Raw genomic sequence first — 25,888 nt, forward strand, 5'->3', positions numbered from 1 at the left:
TGTGGGTATGCTGTCAAACACACAGTGTCTCAAATATTACCTACTGTATCATTAAAATTCATCATTTTTATTATGAATAATACAACATTACGAGAGCCTAAAAGAAAGAAACGACAGGACTGCCAGGCCAGCCCTGCTCACGGAGCCCCTCCCAGCAAAATCATTCTGAATCCACAAGTACAGCTAATGATGTTTTTTAACACCGGGATTGTCATGTTTGCTAATGAAGAAAGTAGCTGGAGCGTGTGCTTTCCACAAGAGTTAGCTAAAGCGGCAAAGTCAGAACACAGTGGGTAAGAGTCACCAGCTACAGAAACCGATTTACATAACAGGAGGAGGGGGATTGTTTTCTTCTTCAGGGATGCAACCCCCGAGAAGCCACCCATGCTCTAATACATGGATGGCCCTGTGCTGTGCACATACCAAGTCTCGGTGGGCTTAAAACGAAGCACATGCAGTTGGGAGGAAATCACGGTGGAGGAGGATAAGGGTTGAGTTAGAGCAGAGAGAATGCAAGTCCTGATCAAAATACATTATATGCATGTGTGAGTGGCAGAGGTAACCCTGGAAATCTGACTAAGGCCTCCAGATGTAAAGGCAAGCCACAGGGCAATGGAGGAGTGTAATGAATACCCAAAGGTGTGCACAGAGTCTGGGGGGACACAGCCATGGAGCAGGCCAGTCAGCCTCTCTTCAGGGTCCCCACCAGACAAAGTGATAGACCCTGGAGACTTCTCATCCCCTTGCTAAGACCTCCGAGTGCACATGGCAGCCATCTGAATGATCCTGTTGCCTTGGCCTCCCCAGTGCTGAGATTACAGGGATAGCTATCTCCTTCTCTGTCCCCTCCCCCTCTCCCCCTCCCTCCTTCCTTTCCTCCTCCTCTGTTTGTTTGTTTGTTTGTTTTTTGTAACATACATGGGGATTACTTCTAATAGCTATTTTTCATTTTTTGTGTTTTGACTCTGGAAAAGACTGAAAATTTAGATTTCACATGAATTATATTTGTAAGTGTTAGATGTCTGATACACACAAATTAAGAAGGAAGAGGGGTGAGTGGGTGAGGAGATGGCTCAGTGGTTGGGGCCACTGGCTGCTCTCACAGAGGACTGGATTTCCACTTTCGGCACGGCACCCACATGGTAGCTCACAACCATCTGTAACTCCAGTTCCAAGGGAACCCAATGCTCTCTTTTGGCTTCTGTGGTCAATGTATGCATGCGGTGCACAGACAGGTGCAGGTAAAATGCCTGTGTACATAAAATTAAAAAACCAACTAAATCTCAAAAGAAATGTAAAAGAGGGAACTGATTTTGAATCAGAGCTTGAGACCCTAACACTGTTAGCTCGTATTGGTTTCTAACCCAAACTGCTCTAAGTGTGAGCTACCGCAGTCCTGAACTTAGTGTTGAAGTGAAAGTCTGATACTTACATACGAACTCATCTCCTCCAATGTGGGGGTTGGGAGCCGAGGCTGGGGAATAGGGTTCTTTTGCAGGAATCGCAGAGGTTTCTTTCCTTCTAGAACTTTATTCTTCTTATCCAGCAGTGCCTGAAATGAACACCAACAAATGTCATCTCTTATTTCTTCACCCTCCCCCCAGCACCAGATCTAGACTGTAAATCAGGATATCAATCCCAGTCCCTATGTCTACATTCAAGGTTAGCTGAGAAAGTTCTGGCTGGGTTGCCTGTATTTCCCATGGTGTGCTACAACTTTCCTAAGAATACATTAGCCACTGAATAAACATGGCACCTATTTTTAAATATACATTAATTAATTTTGTGTTGTGTGTGTGTGTACATGCCAGAGTGTACATATATTCACTGTGTGTGTGTGTGTGTGTGTGTGTGTGTGTGTGTGTGTGTGTAAAAGCCTGACGAGGTCAGAAGCAGGAGTCAGATCCGTTGGAGTTGCAGTTAGAGGTGACTGTGATCACCACGCAGGTGCTGGGAACTGAACCCTGGTCCTCAGCAAAACAAACCTGGGTCTTTTGCAAGAGCAGTAATTGCTAAGCTGTTTGTTCACCCCCCCCATCTGTTTTTGTATCAGTTTCCATCAAAGATCTGTGGGACTTTTAAAAAAAATGGTTTTGTGCTGTGTACACACATGGGAAAGTCCAAGCTCCTGCTTTCACACATCACAAATTTATTTTTCTTAAATAAATTTCAAAAGTAGGAGATTCTCCTGTGTAGAGAGTTGTTGAATGTTTTGTATGTCTTGCTGTTACAGAGAAGCTGTCTAAACAGCATCTGTCTCTAACTGGAGAGGGACCTTCCCTTTGGCCTAGATGTATGTGAATTAAAAAAAAAAAATCAACTCGTTCCCTGGTAGTAGAGTATGCGTTCTGTATTTCTCATGTTTCCCCCTTTTTGTATCACCAGAAGTCCTGTTAAAATTATACATAAGGTTTATTTCAGCGATTCCATTTTAGCCACTGGGAAATACTTTAAATTTAAAAGTACCAAGTTCTTGTGTTGTGATTTAAAACCTATACCTGTTAATTTTTGTCATAAAGTCATTTTTACAGTGTATTTTTCATAAGACACAGACAATTGATGTTTAAAAATAACACAACAGTAGAAGTTGAAACTGGTAAAAACTTACACAGTATAAGTGGAATTTAGCACTGTAACAAATAAGAGCCTCTAGATTTGTTCAGAATAAAACTGGCAGAGACTGACATACACTCTGCGCAGCCACTGCTTGTGAAGCAGTGAAGACCCAGCAGTGGGTGGATATTAACATGCCAATAGCTGGGGAGCTCAGAGAGCAGAGCCTGGGCCATACCACGTGAGGTCACAAAACCACATCAGTCATTCCACAAAACCTCCAAACCAGTCAGCCATTCAGGACTGAAGATTGGCAAGGATGTGGGGAAATGGGCATTTATTTGTATGCACTGCTGAGACAGGTATTTATATAAGAATATTGGGCAATATTCATCAAAATGATTGATGCACACCTAGTGGAATAATCTTTTTGCACACTGTGTCTTTGCCAGGGCACCTTCTGATTGGTTTAATGAATAGCTAGGTGGCTAATAGCTGGGCAGGGGGTATAGGCAGGACTTCCAGGCAGAGAGAAGACTCTGGGAAGAAGAGAAGCAGAGAAGCCAGTCAGATGCAGAATGAGTTGAACACGCAGAATGAGATATAGGTAAAAGTCACATAAAAGAACGTAGATTAATAAAAATATGAGTTGTTTTAAGTTATAAAAGCTAGTTAGGAACAAACCTAAGCAAAGCTTTTATGATTAATAAATCTCTGTGTCATTGTTTCTGAGCTGGTGGCCCTAACAAAAGTCCATTACAGCATCCAGGCTGTGGTCCAGCAATTCTGTGTCTAAGAATATCATTCACACATCTACCAATCAGTGAAGGCAGGAGTCACCAGAGCACCAGGATCAGTGTTAAAAATCGACAAACAGCCTAAATATCTACCAGGAAGGGGGCTGATTCCATATTTTGACCACATACAACAATCCATCTTTAAAGTATATAAAGCAGTAAGATCGCTGTTCTGGTAATAGTCATATAGATATTCAAGATATCAAGCTAAAGAGAGAGAGAGAGAGAGAGAGAGAGAGAGAGAGAGAAAGAGAGAGAGAGAGCAGAACAGTGTGTTTTATATATTTGTAACTTATATAAGAAGCTTAAGGCTGGGGCTGCAGCTCAGTGACAGATCTTTGCCTGGCATGCTTGAGGCCTGAGTTCAATCCCCAGCACCAAAGAGAAAGAAGTTTTAAAAGATGCCTGAAGGTGTCTGGGGAAGTGCTCAGGCAGTGAAGTGCTTGCTGAGCAAGTGTAAGAACCTGTTTAAGAAGCCAAACACAGCAGCTAATGGCTGCAGCTGTGGCTTAGCAGCGTGCACCTGTAGTCCTGACCCTGGGGAGGCAGACACAAGAGGATCCCTGGGGCTTGCTGGCCAGCTGGGCAAGTCAGCAATCTACAGGCTCAGTGAAGGACACTATCTCAAAAAACAGTAAGCTGGTGAGAAATGGAGGAAGACACTGAACATTACCTCTGGCCCACACATTTGCACACACACATATGTAAACACACACACACATACACACACTGCACTTAAAAAAAAAAAGTCCAATGAGACTGGGGATTGCAGCTCCTTCCTGTAATCTCTGGGCTTGGGAGGCTGAAGCATGAGGGTCATGGGGCCCAAGCTAGTCTGAGCCACATAGTGAAACTTTATCTCACTTAAAATACTGTTTGTTTAAGGTGTGAGTGTGTATGTGCAGATTAAATGACAGCTCTTAGGACTTGACTCTCTGCTTCCATTATGTGGGTCCTGGGGACTGGACTCAGGTCAAATTGGGTAGTAAGTGCCTTTACTTGCTGAGTCAACCCATCCATCCACCAAAAATGTTTTTTCAAACTTAAAATTTCATCAAGAATGATCTGAAAATCTACTGTGGCAATTATTTCAGGCCGTTCTGGGTATTTCTCACCCATAGTTTCTATGGCATACCTCACACAGCACCTTTGAAAGATAGCCCATCACCCTCCCTGATACAGTCCTGTATTCTCAAAATAGTTTAGCCTTGGGAAGGTGCTTGCTTTAAAAGCTGGTATTGATGAGCCTCATCCACCCAATACTCCAAACCAAGAGACTCCATGTAAATGCACCTCACTCCAAACCCAAGAGGAGAAACATGAATAAGGACACCAAAATAATGGAACACTTTCAATACCTACAGATGTATCAGACATTAAATATGTCCAGCTCCTCCCAGCAAGATTAATGGAATGCTACAATGTGATCAATTTATTTTAGTTCTTATTATCTGGTGCCAGATGTTAGGCTGTTGATTTTAGGATATATGCTAGAAAGTATACTAAAAAGCAAGAAAGAATACAGTCTGTCAAGACGGACAAACCGACAAGACTCAAACATGTACATGTTGGTCTCTTCAAAGATTTAAAAATATCTCTGATTAGTCTGCTGAGGAAACTGATGTGTGAAGTAGACAACATATGAGAACAGGAAAGCAATGCAAAGAGATCAAAATGTTAAAACAGTACCACTAAGCAAAGTTAGAAAATCAAAATGCAGTAGCAGAAATGGGAAATGCCTTTAACGGGCTCTAAACCAACTTAACACAGCAGAAAGAATCAAATAACTTAAAAATGGTCAAAAAAAAATCCTATTTTGAACTGTAATGAGAAGACAGAACAGAACATCTAGGATGTGTGAGAAAGGAACAAAGGGCTTAACAAACATGTAACTGGGATGCCAGATCATAAGAAGAGAGTAGGGAGCTGGGCATCCTTGACGGAGGGCTTGATGAGCTCTGGGTGGCTCAGTTCCAGAATATACAAAACCAGCATGGTGGCTCATGGCCATGGCTGCAGCTCACAGGAGGTAGAGGCAGGACGGTCAGAAGTTTAAACTCATACCAGTGACACAGTGAATTTGAGGCCAGCCTGGGCTACATGACCCTGTCTGAGAAAAAGAAAAGAAGACAAAGAACCAGGAGGAAGAGGAAATCAGAGTAAAGAGGAAACAAGGAGAGAGAGGGGGAGAAGGGAGGGGAAAACAAAAGAAATATTTCAAGCAGTGATGGCTGAAACTTGCCGCAATGACCTTACAGATACTATTAGGGATCTAGGAAATGTGAAGAACAACAAACAAGAAGAATGCCTCAAATAAAGGCAAAAGTGCAGACATATACTCCTTAAATTGAAGAGAGCCCCAAACAGAGGAGACTTGAAAGACAGATTTCCAGTCATCAGTAAGATGGTGAAGTGGAGAACAATGCCAGGGGTAGAGTTCTGTACAAGGCAGTGAGATTTAGGGTGAGGAGTTATAGCCATGTGCTGTTTTTGGCAGAGGACAGAGTTTGGTTCCCAGCACCTATATTATTAGGTGGATCACAACCACCTGTACCTCCAGCTCCAGGGTATCAAACACCCTCTTCTGCACTGACACACACACACACACTTACACACACCGCACACACTTTCTCTCTTAAAGCAGTAAAATAAATATTTCTTAAAGTGAACAGGCCAAAAAAAACCAAAGAAACAAACAACAACAAAACCTTTGTGCTTTGAAGGACATTGTCTGGAAGTGAGATGATAACCTACAGAATGGGAGGACAATTTGAAAGTGATAGAGGTCTAGTCTCTAGAATATTTTTTAAATTCAGTAGTAAAAATACTACAAGATATTCAAATAGAATGCATTTTTAAAACATACAAATTGCCAACAGGTACTTTAAAAGATCCTTAGTATGTCATCAGTTATCATGGAAATGAAACCCAAACCGCTCAGAGACATCATCTCCCTCATACTAAAATGGCCAGAAGCAAACAGACAACAAGAGACAGGAAGTATGTACAGAAAAGAATCCACACACACTACCACCGAGATAAAAATAGTGTAGTCCATTGGCATAGTCAGGAAGCTCCTCAAAAGGTAAAACAAGTGCTGTATGACCTATGATCCTACTCCTAGAGATACATCCAAAAGAACCCAAAACAACATGTCTATCCAAAGCTAGAACACAGAAGCCCATAGCACCAATACTAGAAAGAACTGAAATGTGTATCATCTTCAGAGTGGAGAAACAGAATGTGGCATATCCACACAATGGAATATTATGTAGTCATAAACAAGGATGAAGACTTGTAACTGTGGTGGAATATGAGAAGACCTCTAAAACATGGACCTAGTCAAGAGATGCTATCTACTGTAGGACTCCACTGACACAGATGTTCAGAACAAACACATCCATAAAGAGGAAGTGGGACAGAGATTATCAGGGGATGACAGACAGAGGGGACTGGAAGTGACTGCTGAGAGGTGTGGAGTTTGTTGTGAGGGATGATGGGTTAGAGAGTGATGACAGACACAACCTTGTGGATGACCTAACAGCCATTGAACTGTACCCTTTACAGGCAGACTTTATTGCACATGAAGTTTTACCTCCCTCCTCCAGCTGAAAGCAAAGGAGAAAGACTCTGGACACAAAACCTGGAGCTCGCTGCTCACAGGCCATGTTGAAAATGATAAAATTCTTAAGGCAGAAGAAAACAACAGGGGTCAGAGACATACAGGTCTGTAAAGATGGGGAGAGTGGCGGCGGAGGAATAAACAGAGGAAAAATAAAATCTTTTGTTTTTTTCCTAATTTTAATATATTAGTGTCATCGTGGTGTGTGTGTGTGTGTGTGTGTGTGTGTGTGTGTGTATGTGTCTTTGTGTCTATGTGTGTGTGTATGCCTGTGCCATGTGCACACGTGCAGGGCAGAGGTCTACTTTGTGGGATCAGTTCTCTCCTTCAGCTCTATCTGAGGACTGAATCCAGTTGCCAGGATTCCTCAGCAAGCACATTTATCTGCTGAGCCATCTGCTTGGCTCCTGGTTTTGTTGTTGTTTGTTTGTTTGTTTTTTCTTTTTCATTAATTAAAAAAGAAAACCATTTTTTTCTAAAGCAAAAACAGCAAACCGTGGCAAGTGTGGTAGCATACATTTATAATCTCTGAACTTGGGAAGTAGAGGCAGGAGGATCAGGAGTTCAAGGTCTTCTCAGCTACACAGGCCTACCCGGGCTGTGTGAGACCCATCTCAAAGAAATCAAAACAGAGTGAAAATGTATTGTGTGTTTATAGCACAAGTGTCAGTGAGCTGAATGACAGTTATGCCCCACGGATGAGGGGGCCTTGGAAACAATCTGTCCCACACACCTGAGAGGCACAATATAAAAATCACATTCTAGTCTCTCTCCCTGTCCCTCTCCTCACTCTCTCTGCCCTCTCAACACCGCTGACAAATTAAAACAGGGCCTTGTACATGCTGGCTATTATGTGCCCTGACTCACACCTGCAACCCCAAACTAACTTCACAGTGTTGGTATGGAAGTGACCCTGGTCTCTACCCATAGCATCCTTAAGGTGCAAGCTGACCAAAACTGAGTTAAAATTCCTATATATTGTGGAATTTTATAACATATTAAATACAGGATCAAAGCAATTAATAATGGCAAACATCACATAGCAAAACTGATGAGGTATATCCAAACTGTGTTTTGAGGGGAAATGTTTAGTTAAAAATACTTATATAAAGTTGATGAATGACTGAAATTGATAATATACACATTCAATTCTCCTAGTGGTAGGGAAATAATCACAGAACAATTCAAAGGAAAAGAGATATAATAAATACAATAGAAGAAAATGGTGTGAATATATAGTTAAACCTGAAAATTCATTGTGTCCAGTAAAATGGATTGTGGAAAGAGTTAAGATATAAACAATGTTATAAATGAAAATGGACATGATTGTATATAAAACAATATGGTCGGCAATCGCGTCAAAGACTGGACAGATGGAATGATATGCTACACAATAAAATTTACCAAAATGAATGCAAAGATACATATACTGTAGAGAAGTTGAAGCACAGGTTAAATTCTTTCCCATGAAGATACTAGTCCCACATGGCTTTGTTCGTACCCTTCCACACTGAAGGGACAGATCATCTCGGTCTTGTTTAAATTCTTCTCAGAGGAGAGGGAAGAAGGGAAGCTCCCAGGTCAACTCTGCTATCACACACGGACAAAGTAGAAGGAAAAGTAAGTGACCCCAGCTCACCCATGGGCAGAGAATCGAAATGTTAAACCAGATCCGACGATGTGTTAAAATGCACAAGGTCATCATTTGATGCAGGACAGGTCAGTATTTGTAAAGGTTTTCTCTGTAAACACAGTTGAGCATTGGATAAAGTAACATAAGCACACGGTCCAAAGCTTTTGATAATCAGGATGAAAAGAGTTTCCATAACATAATACAAAGTACAGGGAAGAATTCTTACAGAGAATGAGCACAGTATTCAGGAAAGGCAAATGTAGATGGGAACGCAGTAGAGGGAAAAGATATATGTGACCATTATCAAGGTCCCAAGCTTTTTCAAAGTGTGTGTGTGTGTGTGTGTGTGTTCACATGTGTATATGTTCTTATGTGTATGTAGGTATATGTGCATGCTCATGTTTGTGAAAACCAGAAGTCAAACTCAGGTGATGTTCCTCCAAAGCCAGCCCTGGTTTTATTTCATCATCTCTCAGTGGGACCTGGGGCTTGCTGATTACACCAGGCTAGCTGGCCAATGAATGCCAGGGATGCTGTATCTGTTTTCTCAGTTCTGGGATTATAATTGCATTATCACACCCAGCTTTCTTACCTGGGTGCTGGGGGTTGAAGTTAGGTCCTCAAGCATGCCCAGCAAGTTCTTTACAGACTGAGCCATCCCCCCAGTCCTCAAAGTCCTACTTTTTTTTCATATTGAGTTTGGGTTCCCATAGATTCTTATGTGTTACAAGAATCAGTGGACAAGGAAATATCTATGGACAGGAGGATGTCATAAACCAGAGATTCCAAAGTGCAGCTCCTGGGCCTACAGCAGCAGCATCACCTGGAGACTTGAAGATCACCCATCTCCACAGCCTCGCCCAGATCTGCTGAGCAGAAACCCTGGGGGGGTGGAGCCTAGCAGTGCATTTTAACAAGCTCTCCTGGGGATTCTTATGCTGACATCCAATGGCCATCAAACTCTCCCGCATAGCCGACTTTTAAACTAGATAAAAAAGAATCATTCGCATCTCCTCTTCCTCACAGTGCCCTCACAGCAAACATAAAAGGAGGAAAACAGAACCTGTTACAACTCTTAACAAAGTAATTCCTAATGCTGGAATTGCTATTTTACCCTATACAGAGCCCAAATGGAAGCACTTTCAGAAACTAATAACTTCTGTTCAGGTGAAGGGGACCCCTGAAAGGCCTGTCATAGTTTGAAGTGACTTGCACATTAGAGCAGGACACCGCGGGGGACCTCCAAGAGAGGGAGCCTAGAGAGGAGAGAGAATGTAAGGTTGTGTTTCAGGGGCACATCACTGCTGCCCATGATGGCATGTAATTCAGGGCACAGCATTCCATTGCTCTGTAGAAGTCGGAGTGGGGATGTCTAGTCTTCAGAGCCCGACTGTACCTTGTGAACCTCTGCCAATTCATAGTCCATCCTTGCGGTCCTCTTCAGAAAGCCGGCCTTGGTGGTAATGACTTTGGGCTTTGGAGGTTTGATCCTTGGTTGTGTCACAAAATCGGGGAGACATGATTCAAGTTCCACTAACCCTGTGGGAAGATGCGTGTGATCTTTTAGAGTCCAGTTCTTATATTTAACGTGCTGACAGTGTACCGTTGGGTCTGTGAGCTCATCTCTTAAGAGGACGAACTGTTTCTAATGTATAAAGTATGTGGAGTTATCGTCTGCTCAGTGACCTGGGTGTCACAGTGAGAAACTATTCTAAAATGAACATGTGTCCTACAGGAAGGATGGCCAGTAGCCAGCAGCAAGCCTACACAGCTTTATGATAGATGGTGCTCTCATTCTAAAGTTGGTGTTCACCAACTCATGGTATTTTGCTCTGGAGACAACAGCCAGGGCTCTAGGTTCAGGAGTCTGACCACTAACTCAGAATCTCAGCCAGAGGATGCATCAGCTTGTGAGCTGAACTTTTAAAAATTAAACAAGTCTCGTGAGCTTCATGAGAGGTACAGAGCTCCTCATCAATTGACTACCTGGTGACTCTGCCCTGCCTTCCAGATTTCTGATGTATTTGGTTTCATTAGAAATATCTTGTCTTTTTTATAAACCTGGTGTAAAGGGCTTTTTTTTTTAATGAAAATATATTTTAAAATTTGATTGCTGGCATTTGTTTTTAAGTAGGAATTTTGCTAAGAAAGTTGCCCAGGCTAGCTCCAAACTTTGGGACTCTGGTGATCTGCTTGTCTCTAGCTCTGAGGGTTTGGAACCAGACATTTGCTACTACACCTAGCTACCAAGTTCAGTAGATAAATGAATTTGCCTTTCGTTAAATTATTCTACGGGCTTTTCTTCTCCTTGATTCTGAGTTTTTATGACTTCAGGGTCAGTAATATGAACCCTGTTTGTTAGTGCCTTTCAAGTATTCTATTGTTTACCTTCATAGGTGTTGAGATAGTGGTTTCTGACTACGAAGTCCTCTGAGTTGTTGTCTGGGAAACGGCCAAGGCGAGACAAAGGTCCATAGACCTGAGATGCAAAATCGGAGTACTCCTTGATGACATCTCTTCTCTGCAGCTTCCCTTCTATATTCTTCCCTCTTCTTACAAGTTTTCTGATGTCTGAAAGAAAAAGCACTGTCACGATTCCCTCCCAGATATGTCTCTGGATTATAAATGCAAAATAGCAAAGCAACTCTAGTTTGGTTCACCAGGAAGACACGGAGCTGGGAGAATTCTACGATGGCCCACAACAATCAGAATTGCAGCACTAGAAACAGTCTGCCACCTGTGTGGCTCTGAGTACCATGACAGGAATGGGGACCATGGACCAGCTAGTGTCCTCAGTGTGGAGTCACGCATGTGCACATGCATCTACCCGCACACATCCCTTTGATGACCGCAAGCTCTGGCCTAAGAAGAAGTCAACAGAAGTTTGTGAGGTCGCTGGAAGCAACTCAAAGTAAAAAGAAAATATATGCTTTGTGGGATGCTAGATGGACCCACCTCTTGATAAAGACAGCACTGAAATGCTGATGTCGGCATTTCAGAAGACATACATCCTGGCTCATAGCCTTCAGCCTGGCTTGCTTCACAGAGGGAGAAGGTGCATTCACCCACATCCAAACACTCATCTGGGCAGTCATGCATCATTTCCATTCACTGTCCCCTCACTCCTCCCCACGGGACCTTCCCCTTTCACAGCTCTCCCTGGGCTGCTTCCAGCAGGTGTGAGACCCTGTCACAAGAGTGAGGAGTCATACTGCAGGAGGGCCACAGCCACTGCCGCCTTGCCCCTGTTGTTCACGGCTCACCTGCGGGACTTTTCATGTGACTTGGTGTGTTGGAATGTAGTAACATAGTTTGCATTTGACAATGTATAGAAGTTAGTCAAATCTATCACTAGATCAATAGCTATGTCAAGTATTGAAAAGAAAAATGTTAACAGCTTCTAAATACACAGCCAATAGCTATATCAAGATTAGATCAAGGAAATGAAAACATAAGCAGAGTTCACAAAAAAAGAATTTTAACTAAGAATTTAATTTCAGGGGAAAAAACAATTTTCATCTTTTTTTTTTTAAAAAAAAAATTAGATTGAGTTGCTAGGGTGCATATAAACTGCTAATTTGGATGCACTGGTAATAAAATTCTTCGATTTCCCCCCCCCCATGGATTTAGGGCAATTGGAAAGGTTCAGACCTGTTTTTAAATCTATTCCTTAAATTCGTTCTTTGCGGATTTTGTATAGTGTGGTTTGATTATATTCATCCTTCCTCATCCCTCCCAGATTCACTCCCCCTTTTCCTACGCATTCAATTTAGTGTCCTATTTTTGTTTGGTTTTCATCCATCAAGTCCAAACTATGTTGCTCATATATTCTTGGGTGTGTAGCTTTCCAGTGGGGCATGGTAACTCAAGGGTCAACACTTGTAAAAGATAATGCAATGTTTAAAGAAATGATTGCCTTCTGTTGTGTGTATGAATGTTTGTGTTCTGGAGGCTGCCAAGTGCCATGGCACTTGTGTGAAGGTTGAGGATAACTTTCTAAGAAGTCAGTTATCCTCTCCCACTGTTTAGGTCCTAAGGATCAAACACATTTATCCACAAGCAATCTCAGGGGCCCCAATAATACAATTTTACAGGTGACTTAAAAAGTTTTCTCAGGAGGAAAAAACTTCAAAATTAAATGCTAATGATTCAAGGATTTAATGAAAATTTTCACCTGGTTTTAATTTTCTTCTTTGTGGGTGTTGTATGTATGTTCATGTGGTGAATGCACACATGTGTGGGATGGTGCACACCTGTGCTTGCAGGTGTGGAGGGCAGAGGAGGACATGGCATGCTCTGTGTTCTAGCCCTAGAAGCAGGGTCTCTCACGGGACTTGGAGTTTGCTATTTCACATACACTGGCTGTTCATCAAGCCTCAGTCCTCGTCCCCCACTTCCTTTGTATTGGGCGACAGGCACATGTGGCCATACCTGATTTTCACAGGGGTGCTGGGGATCTGAACTCATCATGTCTTTGTGCTTGCACAGCAAGTGTGCTTAGTCGCTAAGCCATCTCCTCACCTCTAATGTAGTTATTGTTACTCCTGCCCTGAATAAATAGTAAAGTGAATATTTCTTGTTTTTATGCATGAAATGAAAAATGTATAATTATAGGACATAGAAGCATAAATATATCTGTGATTTAAAATTTTTTTCGGAGAGAAGCAATTAGGAAAAAGGAAGACTAAAATATCTTAGGCGACAAGAATTTAAAAAAAAAAAAAGTTAACACAGACTTTAAGCAGAGCCTAGGGCTAGGAATGTGGGGAACCTAACACCAACACTGGCATATGCATGTGTGTCCATAACATGTTTACCTGTTAGAACGTGGCCACTTGACTTTCTTAGTGATTTCCCTTCAAAGTCCACCTTGCAAAAGTACCTCCCCTGTCCCTCCCTTGCCTATGTGGTGCAGTAGGACCAAATCAGAATTCCATCACAGCTCAGTAAGGCTTGGTGGAAAACCCGAGCCTCAGTCCCCTCCCTGACCAGCTCATGCCGCGTATTACGTATTACTTGACACGTGAGTGTGCTGGATCTGTGCCACTTTTGCCTCCTTCGCCTCCTGCAGTCTATACCACTGGGCGTTCAGGTGCCTCGTGTCCAGCTGGTCCTGGTTCTCCTCGCGCCTCTTCAGCAGCTGCTTCAGAACCTCCAGTCGCAGGTCCTGCAGCCTTGGGGTGGGTTACAGAGTATTACTATCTCAAACCGGAAGTTCTGTTTGAGAGCCCAGCAGGCCCTTCCGGTGAGCATCATGTTCATGCGCTTTACGAAGACCACTGTGGCAAAAAAACAAAAGGGACACGTGAGTTGAAACCCAGGGGACGACACTCCGGCAGCAGATCTCTATATAAGTGGGAGCGTGGGGAAGGGCGCACATGTACGTACACAGTCCGGAAGAGGAAGAGCAGACAGCAGAGCAGGCAGATGGGGTAAGAGACTGGCTCTCTAAGCAGCTGAACCTGGAGAAGGAGATTTGTGGACAGTTCTAGGCTAACTGAAGAGTTAGGAAGAAAGTGAAGAAAGCTGGGGTAGTCAGTGATCTTGGCACAGGGCTGGCTCCCACACATAGTAGGAGCTCAGTCCTTAACCTTCGCTTTCCTTCAGACATCTGCGCTCCCCACTCACGTGTCCCTGCTTACACATCCAACCACAAGCTGGTGGTGGCGAAGTTTATGCCCCCAGCTTTGGAACCAGGGTTTCTGACTACTTGGACCCTTGCTGTCTCCTGCTGATCTCAAAACAAAACAAACAAATCCTGCTTGTCCTGGTCTATCCCTGCCTCCAGCCTGCCTCCAGCCTGCCTCCCCTGTACAGGCCTTTCCTCTTCTAGATGCTTCTTGTTCCTCTCCACACATCTCTCCTATCCTGCCCTCCCAGCTGATAGTCTCCTGCCTCCCAGTGTCAGTTCACAAAGCCATCCGCCCTTTCCTTGTCATGACAGAGCTCTGGACATGTTCCACTCCCACTTGGAAATCCATTCGTCAATTTGTGCACTCATCTGTCAGATGTTTATGAGGTGCCCGCTCTATGTCAGGCAGGACAATGACAAAAATGAGACACTACAGGCAGGCGGGCTCACAAGTCAACCCCAAGACACAAGATCAGTTCCAGGCCAGGAGAAAGGCAGGAGCTCTGAGGCGCAAGCAGGGGTGAGAAGGGGGAGCTTGCCACACAGAGAAAGGGGAGGTCCAGCCTCAGCCAGGGAGTGAAATGGTTAGAAAGGCCTTGGGGAGCCTGCTGGGGTGTGCACAGTAGCGCGTGGAACACTGAGACAGGCAGACACAAGTTCAAAGCCAGCCTGGACTACACAGGGAAATCCTGTCTCAGAAAAAACCAAGGGGTAGTTAGGGTGAGATTAGGGGGACCAGAGAGAGGATAGGCGTGTTTCAGATCTTCTGTAAGTGCCAACAGTGAGAGAGGATAGAGCCAGTCGATAACTGCTTCCAAAGAGGCAGATGCTTTTAACATTAAGGCCATACAGCAACAGTCCCCCTGCTTCCCAGAGTGAAAGATATGATTGCACGCTACACAATCAATTGGGCCTAACAATGGGTCTTGCATGCTATGATGGTCCCATAACATTGTAAGGAGGCTGAACAATTCATGTCACCTACTGATGGCATAGTGCAACACATCATTCCCATTTATGGTGATGTTGTAAACAGATCTACTGCGCAGCCAGCCATGTAAAAGCACAGCAAATACAATAGTATATAACACTTGACAATGGTAACAACACACTATGTAGGCTGACAGATTTACTCATCTTGTTTATTGTTATTTATTTAGAGACAGGGCTTCATGTAGACCAGGATGACCTCAAACTTAATGTACCATCATAGGTGGTCTTGAACTCCCGATTCTCCTGCCTCTCAGCCTGCTGATGCTGACATTACAGGTCTAAACCTTCAGGCCAGACTTTTGTTACTATTCTACTGTGTTATTTTTAACATTTATTGTAAGAATTTACTGCCGTGTTATGCTGGTGGCAGGCTCGTACACCTCATGTTTACCACATATTCAGTCACATCAGAGGGCCACACTGAGTGACCTCTAACAGTCAAGGTTGAGCGAGTGAATGCTGAGGTTCACCCAGCAATGGCTGGGCACACTTAGCAACACATTTCTCAGAACACATCCTAGTACAGGCATCCTAGTACAGAACACATCCTAGTACTTCAGTTTCTTCCATTGCAAAATGGAGATAATAATACCTCCCTCAAGAGGTTGTTGTGGCATTGAATGAGTAATGCACGCAAACTTCTCAAACTAACCGAGACAGAACTACTATCTGGAAGGTTTGCTCTGACACACTGATGATTCTATCCTCTTGATTCAGTAGGCATTGGATGAGCCCAAGACTGTGGGTTTCTGGAAAGTTCTCAGAACACTGTGTGGCAGAGTGTGTATTTGGAGTGATGTGCTCTCTGCCTTTCTGTTGCAGAATATTTATGTACACTGTAAAGATGTGTTTCTGCCTGAGGTGGCCTCTGATTGGTTTAATGAAGCACTGACTGGCCAATAGCTAAGCAGGAGAGGATAGGCAGGATTTCCCGGGAAGAGGAGGAGGAATCTAGGTGTGTGGATTTCTCCAGAGGATGTAGATTAATAGAGACAGGTTAATTTAAGTTATAAGAGGTAGTTGGAAAAAAGTCTAAGCTACAGCCAAGTTTTCATAATAATATTAAGTCTCTGAGTCATTATCAGGGATCTGAAAGTTCCACAAAAGATGGCCGAACAAAAAAGTTTGTTACACCTTTCCCCTTTATCATCACTGCTCTCCCTGCAGCATGAAGCCTTCTCTCCCAAGTCACCCATCTCAAAGAGCTCTTCCCTCAGCTGGGTTCTGCTAGCATTTACACACAGTCTAACACATTGCCTGGTGCCTGCCTCAGGGAGGGGGACAGGCTCTTACCTTACCCTCTGGTCTCTCCTCACCCTCAGCTCCAATGAGGCACAGACACCATCACTCACCAGGTTCACCATCTCATAGCAGAGTCCCATCCCACACGGGATGGTGGGGGTGGGGGGGTGCTTGAAGCACATTGATTAAAATTGGCCTTGGTTTTAAATCTGGCCAGAAACATTCTAAATACTTTAATGCCTTCTGACAAGACACATTCCTCTCCCAAGAACAGCAACCAGTTTAAATGTCTACAGACCACAGAATGCATTGAGGGTGCCCGCCATACACATGGTTTCCAATGAATTGTCGGCTTTTACCAAAACCACATAGTCTGGATTCAGGCTTGATCAAAAAGGAACTGAAAAAAATTAAATTCAGCAACAGACTGAGTCTTCTCTTGGCCCTTCCCTTGTACGTTAGGGGCTTTGACAGCATTGAGGAGCAGTATGGGCCTCAAAACAAACTGGAACTAAGGCTAGTCTCAGCAAGCACCTTCCCTACATGCTCAGTAAGGAGTCTTTCTTCCTAATACTTTCTCATCATTCCAACAACAACCTCATTATCAAAAACACACTGGGAGATTGTGCTCAAAACACATTATACACATGTTGAAAATGGTCTTATGTGATGCAATATAATTAATGATTACCATTATTGTCATCACCACCATAGGCTAAAATGATTGAAAACTGAAGAAGTTCCTAGACATACTGTCATTTATGCATGTTGCTGTGCAAGCTCATATCTTCATGGACAAAGTCTCCACACTGTGCCATTCCAGTGGGAAGTGCTCTGTCAGTCCATTTAGAACTCAGGTGTCCTCCGAACTGTGGAGGGTAGGAATGAGAGGGCTGTCTAGGAGGCTGTTTCGTGAGACATAGAGGGAACTGCTGCCTAGGCATGGTGGTTCTGGGAATGCACCAAGGGGGATCTCTAAGATGCTTTGCAGAAATCACAGGGGCTCTGCGACAGCCAGGAAAAGTCCTGGAGCCATTGTTCAGTTCCTGGGTTTCATGTTGAACTTCACAGACCGAGTCAAAATTACACAGAGCCCTAGTATCACACCCGGAGTGGGTGGCTGCTCCCTAAAGAGCTAGAAGCCCAATTTCCTATCTGCACAGTGTGAGGGTTGTTTTTAAACAAAGATATTTGGGGGAAATGCTTCCAGGCTAAATAATAATAATAATAATAATAATAATAATAATAATAAAGTGGCTGCCCAGAATTCGGGAGGCAGAGGCAGAGGCAGATGGATCTCTAGGTTCAAGGACAGCCTGGTCTACAGAGTGAGTTCCACAACAGTCAAGGCTACACAGAGAAACCCTGTCTTGAAAAATATATCATCACAATCAGCATCATCATAATAATAAAATGATAATAATAATAACTGGACATTGCCCTCACCGACCCACAGAACCTACTTTTCAATCTCTCCCTCTCTGAATGCCCACTCCTTCCGCTCCATGGCATTCATCATCTTCCTCCTCTTGTCAAACTGGAAGCTGTCATTCAGTGGGGGCAGAGTGGCTTCCCAAGCACGCTTCTCCCGGGCCCGTTCTATCATCTCTACCTCGGCTTGTCCTGCTGGGAGACCTCGGCCTGCAGAAGATGTCACAGCTCAGGAACACAGGGCATACTCACAAGCCACCATTGTATATTTTCCTTCTGCCCTGCTCTAAATGCAAGGGTTAGGCTATAGCAAGATGTCACTGGGAAAAACTTCCTGGATACCTCAATACTTGTATTACCTGCACCCTCATGCCTCCTCTTACTGAAGTAGAAGCTGTTCTGGTGGCATACCTGTTCAAGGAAAATACTGGGGAAATGGACAATGACGACCGAATGACCACATCTTCAAATATCCTGTGCAAGGCAAGTCCATGTTTTAAAAGGCAAAGAAGGGGGCTGGAGAGATGGCTCAGTGGTTAAGAGCACTGGATGCTCTTCCAGAAGACACAGGTGCAGTTCTCAGCACCTACATAGTGCCTTAAACCATCTGTAACTCCATTTTCAAAGGATCCAGTAGCCTCTTCTGGCCTTGTGGGCACTATACACATGTAGTGCACAGATATACATATATATATATACACATATATATATATGTATATATATATATATATGCAGACAAATAACCCACATACTTAAAGTAAAAATAAATAAAATTTTCAAAAAAAAATGTTAAATACAGAGAGGGAAATATATCAGAGATTAGAGACATACTTTTTGTTTTGTTTTGTTTTTGTTATTCCAGACAGGGTTTCTCTGTATTTCTTTGGAGCCTGTCCTGGAACTCCCTCTGTAGACCAGGCTGCCCTTGAACTCACAGAGATCCACCTGCCTCTGCCTTCCGAGTGCTGGGACTAAAGGCGTGTGCCACCAACGCCCAGCAAGAAACATCCTTTTAAAAAAGAACTGATGCTAAAGAAATAACCATTAGCCAGTAATCTTCCTTGCATATATAGTAAATATACAATCTAGGACTATATCTCACACCCACATTTAAGAGTTTAAGTACCCATGGAGTCATGGGTATGGCTCCTGACAAACTCCGAAACACAAGCCTAAACCTAGCTCAACCTGGCCTTCTCTGGCACAGGTGTTGGGAACCCAGTCACACATTGGGTGGCTAGTGAGTCTAAAAGCAGCTTTGACTTAGTGTGTATCTTCACAAGACTACTAAAAACTACTAAAGGAAATAGGTGCCAAATGGGTTTCCTGTTTAATATGTTAATTTTTCATTTTTTAAAAATAATTATACAGAAAAGCCTAAAAGAAAAAAATGTGTCTACCACACAAAGCGAGCTACTTCTTAATTTTCTGTGCTATTAGTACCAAGTCTTTCATTTTACCCCTCAGTGGAAATACTTTCAATTCATTTAATGTATGAAGGAATATGTAAGTTTAAAGAAACGAGAAGGTACTGGAATGAAGACTCCACAGTTAAGTGTGCATGCTGTCCTCACAGAAGAGCAGAGTTTGGGTTCCAGCATCTGTATCAGGGGGCTCAAACAGCCTATAGCTCCAGCTCCAAGGGGTCCAACCCTCTCTTTGGGCTCCACAGGCACCTCCACTCACCCACACACCATCCCCAGTGCTCCCCCATAATTGCATGATTACAATTTCTTAAATCTAAGTAAAGTATGTTCTTAAAAGGAAAACATACCATCTTAAAAAGAAATGAACAATCCCATGTTTAATATATATATGAAAATATGTACATATATGGTGTAGGGTTTTATTTAGGAATTTAAAACTAAAAAGTATGAAAATGCCATATTCATACTATGGACAGTTGCATTATATGTCAAATAACTTTACTTTTCCAATGAAAGAAGTTAAAAATTAAAAATAAAGATTCTTTTAATCACCATGTTGTGCTCTGTTCTCCTCTTCCCTCTCCTAAGATAAACACAACAGGAATTTAGGGCATTCTTCCCTCCCTTAGCATTGTGTGAATCTGGGCAGGTATTTGTGTCTAGGACATATAAGTTTTATTTTTTTTCTAGGCAGGCTTTCACTGTTTTAGCCCTGGCTGTCCTGGAACTCACTCTGTAGACCAGGCTGGCCTTGAACTCACAGAGATCCTGCCTCTGCCACCCAGTGCTGGGATTAAAGGCTTGGGCTACTACCACCTGGCCATAAATTACTCTTTTAATCGCTTACAATGTAGCAAGAACTGTCCAAATATATTTACTTTCCCTAAATCTCCTGTTTTACAAATAAAGAAACTGAGGGGCTAAAAGGTAAAGTGGGTTCCATGAAGTGGACGGAGGTCGGGATCAAGAGCAACAGCCCGTTTTGTGTTCTTCTGCATCCAAGTTTACTCCCCTAACAAGGCAGGAAGCAGAAACCAGATCTGATTCGAAGATGAAAGAAGTAGAACTACATAAAAACAAGCGAACTGATTTTAAAGATTGTCACATGCAAAGCCTGACACATGTGTTGGTCTATGCTTGCTGTTAGCCAAAGGCTGAAAAAGCCATTTCATGTCTTATTCTAAAAGTCATTTTTATTCAAATCCATGGTGGGGGGCACTCGGCTGCACTCACAGAGAATGCATTTGGCTTAAGCTTACATCTCTGATGGACACCTGGATTGCCTTTGCATCCACACCTACACAAAGCTGCAGCAAACATCCCTGTTCTGGTCTCTCTGTGCCCAGTGTGAGCTCACCCCTGCTCACACAAGGACAGTTAGAGTAGGAGTAGGAATTTCAGTCAGAATTACTTGAAGGTATAACTCATTAAGGAAGGAAATCATACCCACTTGAGCATGAGTTTCCCACTCATAAGAGTGGCCTGTTCTGCTTGAATCACACCTCTGTAGGCCGGAAAGAAACATTTTTAATTTTCTCTATAAAGTCTTGGCATGTCTGGTCATTATCATTTGTTACAATTAAGCTGTGGCCATTCCAAATGACTTTTCTAATTACATGCTGCCTGTGCAGTGAGGTTACTAGGGTTTTTTTTTTTGCTTTTGGTTTTTGTTGGTTTTTGCATGTTGGTTTCATGATCAGCTCTCGTGCAGATCATTCTTTTTAGTTCTGATATTTAGTGTGTTGTTTTGAGGGTCTCACTATGTAAAATTGGCCAGCCTAGAACTCACAGAGATCCACTTGTCTCTGCTTTCCGAGTGCAGGGCCTCAAAGGCCTTCTACTGGTTTGTTTTGTTTTGTTTAATATATCACATTTTCTTTTATATGCCTGGCTGTTGTTTTGCATCGCTTGCGTGCCTGGCTCCTGCAGAGGCCAGAATAGGGTGTCTTATCCCCTGAAATTGAAAGTACAAATGATCATGAGGTACCATATAGATCCTGGGAGCCGAACCCATGTCCTCTGGAAGATCAGCCGGTGTTCTTAACCACTGAGCCGTCACCCCAGACCCTTATTAAGGTTTTAAATGAAAATTGTCAGCAAATAAAAATATTTTTGCTTCGGCTGGCTGACCCTTACCCCATTTTCTCTTCTTCCTTATGGCATTCTCACTCCATCTTACCTCTCTGTTGCATTCGAGACCCAATCTTTGTCTTTTAATAAATCTGTCTTCTTTTAAGAAATGCCTATTTGGGCTCATTGTCCATTTTTAAAAAACGTTGTGTTTTCTTGTTGTTGAATAGTTTTCAGTCCTTGTAGAGTCTGAAGTTGGAGACTAGCCCTCCCTAATATTTTATATGTAAATATTTTCTCCCAGGATGTAAGTGAGCACTTCATAAATCACTGTATAAGACACTGTATAAACTGCCTGAATATACGTCATTCCCAGGAACTCAGCAGCATGGACTACTATCTGCAATATTCAGTGACTATTACCAACTCACCCCAGGTCAGGTTAGCCAGGGTCAAGAGCTCAGGAATAGTGTCTTGACACACGACATATTCTGGAGAGTATGGATCTGTTTGCACCTCTGCATCCCTGTAGTCCGTCTGAGTGCCCACAGTAGACTTTGTCGGGATGACCGTATACTTGGAGGTTTCAGGAGGAAAAACAAATGTTTCTAGCCTAGGAGGGCAAAATTAAAGGCTGGAACTCAATGTGAACATTTCAAGTATTACAGAACTAGGTAAAAACAAATCTTTGAGTTTCATTAATCCCATCCATCCTTTAAATGCCACAGGAACGAAGAGTCCAGTATGACTAAGTGTGTGCTCTTGGGCCCTACAGATCTTAGAGAATGACTTGTTGCTTTCACTTGTACCAGGACAGTGAGTGGACACAGACACTGGGTCTCCTCATGAAAGCGGCTGTGTGGGGCACAGCTAGAGATGGCTTTTGGACGGGGGTGTTGTGTCCATACTTTTGGACCTGTTCAGCATTGATACATTTCCTGCTTCTCCTCTGCTCTTTGTCATCTCCCAACTTAGCTGTTTCTTTGTAGAAATGCAGAGGAGAGAAAGCTTGCAGGAGGAAGCAAGCACTAGAACCCATGAGTCGTTGTGGATGGTAACTCTTTCATCAAGGCTGCCATAACACAGAGAGCATGTGCAACAGTTAGCAAATACCTTCTGCAAAAATGAACTCCAGAGAGACTGCAAAAGCTTCAGCAGAAAGTATAAGTAGGGGCCAGTAAGATAGCCCAGAGGGTAAAGGCAGATGCCTATAAGCTTGATGACCTGAGCTTGGTCTCTGGAACTCACATGACTGAAGGACAGAACTGATTCCCATATGATGTTCATTGTCATACATGTGCTCCCACACCCACAGACAAACACCCCCCCCAAATGAATAAGTAAAGGTTTTTCTTTTGTTAGCAAATGTAGCCAGATAAGGTAGCACACACCTGTAATCCAGGACCAGGGACATAATGGGTTGGAGGCCAAATCTGGCTAAATAGCAAGAAGCTGTCTCAAAAATTTTTTTGCACAAGTAGAAATATTTATATTGGGGCCAGGGAGGTGGCTCAGAGGGTAAAAGTGCTTGCCGAGCAAGCCTGATGACTTGAGTTTGATGCTTGGGGCCCACTGAAAGGGCATGTGTCTATAACCCCAGAGCTCCTAGTGGAGTTCCACAGAAAAATCAGTAAAGTACAATCACAAATCAGAAAGTAGAACTTTTAACGGATGTATGAAAAAATAATGCACACCACAGAAAGCAAAGTAAGGTAAAACAATTACTATTTTATGTAACTTCCTCATACATAAAGGTTTAAAGGATGGAGAGGACCCATCCTTATAACTTGATAAGTTATAAGGAAACAAAATGGTTGGTTGATTTGTTTTAGTGGGTTTTGTTTTGTTCTTTGGAGACAAGGTCTCATGTAGCCCAGGTTGCCCTTGCACTTATGGCAATCCTTCTGCCTCAGCCTCCAGAGTGATGGTGATTAATGTGAGTTTGAGGTCAGCCTTAGTTCTGGGCTGGGGTTCATAGAGATTTCTGGGACAGCCTGAACTACATGGTCTTAAGAAAAGCTCCCTAAAATGTAAAAGTGTACACTTATATTTAATGGAATTTATATAGCTATTCAAATAATAATCTGACAATCTAATGTAGTTTCTGTTTTCATCAAAAATTATTCTACTAAAAACTTGTACTTCAAAAATACCTGGACACCAGCTCTATATCATCCCAGATCATATGAAAATTGGTACAAAAGCAACCCCAAAATGTCATGATTCATTGAAAATGAAAAGGCATTCCCACTACTAAATGCCTTGAATAGTAAGATTACTTTATTTTTTCAAAAAACAAAAAGGTTTTCAATGTAATTTTGGCTCTCATAAGGCTGAGGCAGGAGATTCATGAATTCAAGGACACCCAGAGCTATTTGTCAAAACTATCTTAAATGGGGTTTGGGATATAGGTCAGAGTGTTTCCCAGCATGGCTAAGTGTCTTTATGTAGAAGCTGCAACCACTTGAACTGTCTGACCGAATGTAGTTAGAGTATGATAAGGCCGCCTCAGTTCTTCTGAGGAAGGGTTTTGATGCCTACCTAGGCTGTTTTTAGGAAAGTCCAGCAAAGGGATGAAAAAGAGGAATTCTACTCAGACAGAACACCTGTAGTAGCTTCGCGTTCAATTTCCTTGCTTATTTTCTCCAAACTATTGTCTTCTACTATTTCAGTTGGCTTTAGGGGAAAGTAAAATAAGAGCAATTTCTTCCTACCTCTTAGACCTCATCCATGACTCAGACCGCCCCCACCCCTACAAACTCCTCATGGCTCCCTAAATGACCCTTGCTGTGTCCTGGCTGGTCCTCCGGGTTGGATGCTCTGGTGTTGGAATATTACGGTAGCCGCTGTGGCTGTCTCCTCTGTCCTGCACTCCTCCTGTACCATATTCCAAGAGCTGACACTGCTGCACCCAGCACAGGAAAGAGGGGCAGTGATTTTAACCACAATTTCCCCCGAAACTAAAGCCATTTGCTCCTTGCACTGTTCTCTCAAGGTGTCTCACTCCTTTGAGTGGAATGAACCTATGTGCAGCTCGTTGCCTTGTGTAGGTTAATTGGTCATCAAATTTAAAACCCTAACATCCCCCCAAAACTTCTCATGATAAAATAGTGATGTATTACCACCCCACAAGTGTGTATTCCAGGGAATCAAAAGAGGACGTGTGTGTGTGTGTGTGTGTGTGTGTGTGTGTGTGTGTGTGTGTGTGTGTTGTGATTCCTTTTTTGATGGCACGCAAGGGAGGAATCTCTTGGGACGTGATAAGCCTTCCTGGATGGATTGGAACCTTATAAAGGTGCTAGAGGCAATGATTAGGGGCCTCTTTGCCTCCCTACTTGTCAGTATGCATGAACATAGCCTTTCCCCTTTCACCACACGAGGGCAGCAAGAGAGCACTCACCAGACACTCAATGCTGGTGCTTCAGCCTTAGACTTCCTAACCTCCAAAAATATGAGAAATTAATTTCTGTAACTTATAAATCACTCAGCCTATGACAATTTGTTATGGTAGCACAGATAACTCATTATCAGAAATACATTTTATGTCATAACCATTATATCCACATAGGAATGGCCATTTGTCTTTATTAAACAAAAGGAATATAAAACAGCAACATATGTCTGATGCTTTTGGCTGTTTCTATTCTTTTTCAGTGTGATTCATGACTCACTAGAAAAATCAGTGAGCTTTAAAATTCATGTAACAATATTACTCAGACCTTGGCACACAGAAAATCTCTGGAGGGATCAGGAAGGCTCCTGGCTATGGTGGTCCATGGTTCATAGGTTGCGAAGTATTGATCTAGAGAATTAACTGCCTGCCTGTAGTAAATATGAAGTGAATGGTAAGATGAGAGTGTTTTGAAATAAAGTTACTTACTTGGATGTTGCTAAAACAACATTGAGTGGCATATGTTGAAGAAATGGAAGGAAGGGCCTGGGAAGAAAAGGAAACTGTGTGAGATTTTCATACTAGTTCAATCTTTCTTTTTACTTTAGTATTTCTTCCCTCTCCCCCCCCCAAAAAAAACAATGAGTTTGAAAAAAACTAAAATGAAATTAGTAATATCCAAAGTTTTGTGTATACAAAAGCACCAGAGATGTTCATATTTAAAATGCAAATTCCCAGATCTGGCCCAGGAGATCCAGCCAATATGAGGTCCAGCTGGGGACCTGCATCCTCAGTGTGCACACTGGTGTCTCCTCAGCAGCCATGCCCCCAGAAGCACTTGGACTTCAGAACCTGTCAGCCTCCAGCCACTTCTCAAGTTCTTGAGACCTCTGAAATGACCAAGGCCTCCATTTAAAGGTCCTCCTCCTGGCAGGAGCCTAAGAATTTGTAACTATTTTAGTTAAGAAATCAAATTCCTAAAAATAAAAAAAAGTCAGTATCAGATGATCTCCATTAGGGGATGTTTATATATGATAATCTAGATCAGAAATTCATCTTTGAAAGGAAGTTTATTCAGATGTGGTATCAAGGTTATT

At 42.8% G+C, this 25,888-nt stretch overlaps 1 protein-coding gene across 1 annotated transcript in view; it reads right to left on the reverse strand.

Moving 5' to 3' along the window:
- Cfap91 (cilia and flagella associated protein 91) overlaps positions 1-25,888 on the reverse strand; it is a 43,679-nt gene that overhangs the window by 11,564 nt on the left and 6,227 nt on the right. Inside the window, exons 5-11 of the mRNA XM_051191484.1 lie at positions 25,281-25,337; positions 21,832-22,013; positions 17,936-18,113; positions 13,622-13,779; positions 10,994-11,176; positions 10,002-10,144; positions 1,433-1,552 (exon numbers count right to left, since the gene is read on the reverse strand). Of these exons, the coding sequence (XP_051047441.1) occupies positions 1,433-1,552; positions 10,002-10,144; positions 10,994-11,176; positions 13,622-13,779; positions 17,936-18,113; positions 21,832-22,013; positions 25,281-25,337 (1,021 nt within the window). The remainder of the gene's footprint in view (positions 1-1,432; positions 1,553-10,001; positions 10,145-10,993; positions 11,177-13,621; positions 13,780-17,935; positions 18,114-21,831; positions 22,014-25,280; positions 25,338-25,888) is intronic.

This window comes from Phodopus roborovskii, unplaced genomic scaffold (assembly GCF_943737965.1).
Source record: "Phodopus roborovskii unplaced genomic scaffold, PHOROB, whole genome shotgun sequence".
Taxonomy (NCBI): Eukaryota; Metazoa; Chordata; class Mammalia; order Rodentia; family Cricetidae; genus Phodopus; species Phodopus roborovskii.